The sequence below is a fragment of the Dinoponera quadriceps genome, unplaced genomic scaffold (genome assembly GCF_001313825.1).
Source record: "Dinoponera quadriceps isolate SergipeBrazil2010 unplaced genomic scaffold, ASM131382v1 scaffold6948, whole genome shotgun sequence".
Lineage (NCBI taxonomy): Eukaryota > Metazoa > Arthropoda > Insecta > Hymenoptera > Formicidae > Dinoponera > Dinoponera quadriceps.
The window spans coordinates 169-6,254 of NW_014561652.1; the positions used below are offsets into that span (position 1 = coordinate 169).

Genomic DNA, 6,086 nt, shown 5'->3' on the forward strand with positions numbered 1-6,086 from the left:
CAAGCGCGTTGTGCGATAGCGCTGTGGAAAAGAGATAGCAGAACGAGTAAACCTACTCCGATTAAAAAACCGAACGAACTTATTTGCCAACCCAATATATATCATTTTTTTAGTATAAAACATATTTTTATACCAAATTCTCACATCGAATTCGATCACCCGCACTACATCAAATTGGTGAATATTGAAGGCTACCCAATAAGCAAGAAACATTAAATCAACCTTCTAAAACTTTGATTTTATGTGGATTTTATAAACATTTTGATGTAATGTATTTCATAAATGTTTTTGAACTGTTACTCAATAATATTATGTTTTTTCACATTAAAATCACACTGTAAAAACATTATTTTCAATGTTTCGGTCAAATATTGTTAACAGTGACAAGTTGTGTATAATATTAAGAACTAAATATTTGGAAACGTTACGTGTTATAAAATATCATTATTTCTTTCTCTCAATTCATGTGGGACCCAGTTTCCTAGTTTCTGGATCATTCCTATCGCTTTTAAACGTTTGCTAACGGTTGACTCATCAACATTTAATGTTTCCGATAACCTTTTAAGAATCTTCTTCCGGTAATACCCCATCTTCAAATTTTCTCGGCTGATCAGGGCGATCTTTGTCATTCACGTCAAAATCGTTGTCATTGAATCGTCTAAATCAATCTCTGCAAGTTGTTTCAGATAGAGCATATAACCCTCCACTAGTAAACAATGATTTTCAACAGCAGATTTCTTGAGATGAAAGCAGAAAAGGAATGCTTCTCGTAAACGCTCTTTTTTGCTACGAAACCCGATATTTTTAATACAATAAAAAATTGTGTTCATTGCACTACGATCTAATGTCACACACTGATTATTAAAGGCTATTGACAGTACTTTCATATATATCAACAGTTACTTTCGGCCATGTTGAAGTAGCACAACTATTGTTACCTCTGTTAGTCAACAGTGAGAATTAATTCAAGCATCTAATAAAAGAGCATTGGAGCATTTTATTTGATTTTGATAGAACCAGAATTTATTTCGTAATTTTGCTTCTCATGTCTCTATAGATGTGAGATTAAAGTTAAATTGTAAAAACAAGGTTGTTTTCATATATTAATATTATCTCAACATCAGCGTTCTGCTATTTTTTGCCTGTGACGTTTTCCTTTTTTCTTGTATATTTTGAAGTAGATTCTGACTGCATATAAGGGAATATTGCAGGCATTTAAGTAAAAAGAGAATGTAAGCAAGTTCGGAACGATCAAACACCTAATATTGATATCGATATCTTACCGTCGGCACTTTGCCGTTCAGCCGCTCCAGATCGCCGCTGAGCAGATTGTTCTCCTCGGCGATCTTTTCTTCATTATTTACAACGTCCAGATCGGAGTAGACCGGTACGGACAGCCGTTTCTCCGAGCTGCTCACCTTCTCCAAAGCATCCTGAGCGTCCTCCACGTGCACCTTGTGCAGCGAGTGCAGGGACTTGGACGCGCTGAAGTCGAAAGCGATATGCGTCTTGTTTTACGTGTCGAAAGAAAATGATAGATAGATAGAGAGAGAGAGAGAGAGAGAGAGAGAAAGAGAGAGATTCTGCCGGGCTTATTACTTCACAATATTAGGGCTGCTGCCGAGCAACTCGGCCGCCGTCGGGTATTCCGTGTTATTATTCGTGCCAAAGAAGCCGCTTCTATTCGGTTGCACGTTGCAGTGCAGCGAGGCCGTCGACACGCCCTTCCCCATCAACGTGCTCTTCACCTCGAGTGCGGCGTTTTCCACGGCGGGCTTCACCTTTATCCTCGTCGGCTTCAAGGGCCGGAACATGGCACCGAATATAGCGCAATTCAGCAGCATGCCTGTAAGCCACCAAGCGAATCACTCGCATCTTCGCTAACTCGTTCCCGCAGTTCGGCTCACCGGGAATCATTTGTAACGTTTATTCGTTCGTGAATAAATTCGAATCTATTATTACTCATTCGCGAAGTTGTTCGCGTCGCGAGAGACGCGAATCGTGCGACCACGTAACATGCGCTGAACGTTGTAATTACTCGAGTCGAAATTTGTACGGTACTTGTAACGCTTTTAAGGATAATTTGCGACCACTCGGAACAATTCATAGACTACATTGCTAACCCAAGTAAGTGTAATTTTACACACTTACGCATTTTGTACGCATGTTATTACCATGATTTTATACACATAAGCGTGTAAAAATTGCACATTTTCTACAAATTATTTTTAACTTGATTAAATTAATTGTATAGGCCGTTAATTTTTAAATTAATTAAAAAAGAAGTTAATTTATCCATCCCTGAATATATGGTCGAACCTCCGGCTCAGAGAACGCATCGTTACGATTATCCGAGTCGAAATTTGAATGCTATTTTTTGCTCCTATTTGCAGATGGCTTATAGATGAGTAGAAACCTACTTTGATGATACTGCACGTGTGAAATTTCCCTCGAACCTTTAATTCCACAGATTTCGTTTTAATGCAACTTTGAATTACAGATGTTCTCGATATCTCGATTAATAATCCTGCCGCCCTGTCCGGATCTATTTGATCCAAAATCATTTTTATTTCCCTGTTACATTTTCATGTGGTAAGTGAGCATTCTGGCATTTCTTGTATGACTTCGTTTCATAGCTTAGTTTCGAATTAATATTCTCGAGTTATGAAACACAGAAATGCTGTGAAATGCCAGAAATGCTATGAACAATTACGTGAATCATGTGAAATCACACGAATATATAACAGGGAAATAAAAATGATTTCAGGTCAAATAGACTCGAACAGCAGGATTAAATTCATATGAATATTCGAAACAATCTACTTTCATGCTGAAAAAAGCAGAAAGGAAAATTTTAAGATTTTAAGATCAAAGTATGAAATCAAAGTCTGAATAAATTATATTATTAGAATTGATCCTACATTATGTGTGTGTGTGTGCGTGTGTGTTTGTTACCTCAGCTCCTACTATGTTATAAAATTAAAAGTTTAACATAAATTCCAAATTTCAACTCGGGTATGCGCCTCGACAGAACACACAGACTTTCAAAACGCCGTGACGGGAGTATATTTGACAGTTGATTACGCACAAACGTCACGACGGTTATGACTCGACGAGGCGACTGGAACCGCGTACCGCGAGTAAAACGAGCATTTCGCGCACGAGCGTTTCGCAAGTGACTTTTCAATTAAACGATACGACACCCGCCTTGCGAACTTGCCTCGCGCAAGCGGCTCCCGCGCCGGCTTGTGTCACGTGTAAACGATATGCGCGCGCCTTAATCGCCCGCTTATTTCATCAGACGTTATTCCCTGCGGCGCGCGAGCCCCTGCATTATCGAATCAAACGCTCAGCGACATAACGTGTTATTAAGGCGGGGAAAAAGTGGAAACGCGCTCCCACCGTTTTTCAATGATGAGAAAGAAAGGAGGTAAGCCTCGGACTCGGCGAATTCGATTGAAGGTTTAATTGGAGAAAAAATCCCAGGGCAAGACTCGATTAGGCTGCGCCTACGTTCGCGCACGCGCGCGATAACTGCGCCGTGTCACTCGCGATAGAAAGCTGAATGAAATCTATAAATATATTCGACGCGTCCGTGGCAAAAAAAAAAAAACAAACGATCCAAATAGAAAATACGCTCTGAATCTCCTTCCGCAAAATTCCGAATCGAACATTTGTCGTATCGTAAATATCGAACACATATCCGTCAGAAGAGAGAGAAAGAGAGAGAGAAAGAGAGAGAGAGAGAGAGAAAGAATGAAGGGGGAGAAAGAGAGAAAGAGAGGGAGAGAGAAAGAAAGAGAGAGAAAAAGAGAGTGAGAGAGGGGAGGAGGGTGGGAAAGAAAGGATGTTCTGATTGGAAGAAACCTAAATTGAAGTTCGGTCGTGGAAACGTAGGTTGTGATCAGACGCGATCGCGTCGGATAAAGTACTCACCCGCTTGAAAGAGCAGCGCGCCTCTCCAGCCGAAGTTCTTCACGAGTAGATCGGAGATCGGCGCGAGGAGGAACGCGCCGATACCAGAACCGCACACTGCGATACCCGTGGCCAGGGCACGCCATCTCTCGAAGTAAAATCCGGTCGTGATCACGGCCGGCACGTATATTAGTCCCGCTCCGATGCCGCCTGATTTTCCCGAGAAGGAGGAAAAGAGAGAAAAATTTGCGATAAGATTCGCAGCTTCGATCTCGGATCTTGTGACACCGCGATTTCGATATCGCACGTATTACTCTCTTAATTTCTTAGAGAAAAAATGTTACGCAAAAATTAGAGTGATTTTTTATTTTCGTATAGAGTGAATTTTCCATTCTAGGTACCCGAGTCGAAACTTTAGCCCTGTGTTAAATCTTTAATTCTACGACACAGTAGGAGCTAAGATAGTAAAATAGCTTCAAATTCAATTCTAATGATATAATTTTCTCCTATTTTAATCCTAACGATGTGTTGTATTTTCGTTTCCGCCGTTTCAACGTCGAAATAGATTGTTCAAGATAACATTAAAATTAAATTTTCTTAACAATTCCTTGAATTCTTTCAAACGAAGCTTTATACATGCCTTCTCATCAATTTGAATAATTTCGAAAAGAATCTTTTTGTGCAATTTGATTTACATATTGGAATTAATCTTGTAAAATTTCCTCCATCCTTAAATCTGATCACACCATAAAGTCTATCTTTGTTAATTTAATTCTGTTAATTGAATGAGTAAATACATAAATCTATAGAATCAGAGATTTAAGAAAAAAGTTAATGTCAAAGTAGGTTTCCATGTTTAGACCGTCTCTAAGTAGGCGCGAACTATTCTTAAGGGCGTCGAAATAATATCAAAAATCGACTCGGGTATTCTGAATCGAGTCGAGATGAATACTTTCACTTGAGATTGAAGGGCGAATCCGATGTATTTCACAGATTCATATTCATTCTAATCAATTGAAACATTCGGAGTCAAAATCCATTCTAAATTTAAATGAAACATTCGCCCTTGCGATTTCGAACGGCAATAATTTCACCGTTGCTTCGAGCGAAAATACCACCACCACTTTTCGCTTGTTTTGAATGAGATTCTGCTCCCGGGAATTCAGAGAGTACTCGGAAGCATTCAAGCGTACAATTAAGAGGAAGAAGGAAAAAGAGGAAGACTCGATTACGGGGAAGAAACTTTCTGTATAGGGGGTGAGAGGGGGGGGGGNAGAGACTTACCGATACAGCCGTAGGAGATGTAAAGGTACTCGATGGAGGTGCTGAAGTACGAAAGAACGAAGGCGCCGCAGCTCAAGACACTGCCTAATATCGCGACCAACCTGAAGCCATATCGGTTAGCGAGAGCTGACACGAAGGGACCTGGAAAATTTGATAATTCGGTTGACGCGACGGTGACCTCCTCCCTCTCCTCCTCCTCCTTCGTCGACAACTGTGGAGTCTTTGCATTGACCTTCGGATAATCAGTGCGTGCGCGCATGTGTGTGTGTATGTGTGTGTGTGTGTGTGTGTGTCGCGAACGGAGACATGTAAATCATTCTCGTTACACCTTCGATTATCGATTCGCTCCTAATTATTACTTTACCTTACCTGCGAGGTGTATTGACCGCTCCGTTTGGCAATACGCTAACTCGACGTGGTCTAACACGTCGTGGTGGTAAGGTCGTACAACTGACATTGATAATCGATCAAATTCGCGGAGGCGACGTATTTTCACGTAGTGTTTGCACGAGTGACGTCACGGTCATAGAATGGTCGTTAAAGTCGTCGTGTTGCGGCGATATGCAGCGACAATGTCGTTTTGCGAGTTGACAATCGTAATTGCCACACTTGTCGTCGACGTTTAAATTTCTAGAATGTAACTTTCTAATTGTGCGTGAAACGCAAAGCGCACCTACCACGCTGCGTTACTCCACGCGCTTCTAATTCTCTATAAGCGCATAATATTAATTAATACTGAGTAATATTTCTGGAATATTAATAGATGGTTATATGTCCACTCCTAATAATATTTACGAAATAATATTATTTAATGTTATTGTAATATTATGTATTTTTTAAATATAAGAATAAGAATTCATCACCAATTGTTTTATTATATAAATAAA

General features: G+C 40.1%; 1 protein-coding gene across 4 annotated transcripts in view; it reads right to left on the reverse strand.

Moving 5' to 3' along the window:
• Positions 1–456: 456 nt before the first annotated feature.
• Positions 457–6,086, reverse strand: part of LOC106751006 (monocarboxylate transporter 12-like) — a 49,848-nt gene continuing 44,218 nt past the window's right edge. For all 4 annotated transcript variants that reach the window (XM_014631728.1, XM_014631724.1, XM_014631726.1 and 1 more), the window contains exons 4-8: positions 5,200–5,340; positions 3,937–4,125; positions 1,600–1,846; positions 1,284–1,485; positions 457–670 (exon numbers count right to left, since the gene is read on the reverse strand). In XM_014631728.1, coding sequence (XP_014487214.1) covers positions 659–670; positions 1,284–1,485; positions 1,600–1,846; positions 3,937–4,125; positions 5,200–5,340 — 791 coding nt within the window. In that variant the 3' untranslated portion in view covers positions 457–658. The remainder of the gene's footprint in view (positions 671–1,283; positions 1,486–1,599; positions 1,847–3,936; positions 4,126–5,199; positions 5,341–6,086) is intronic.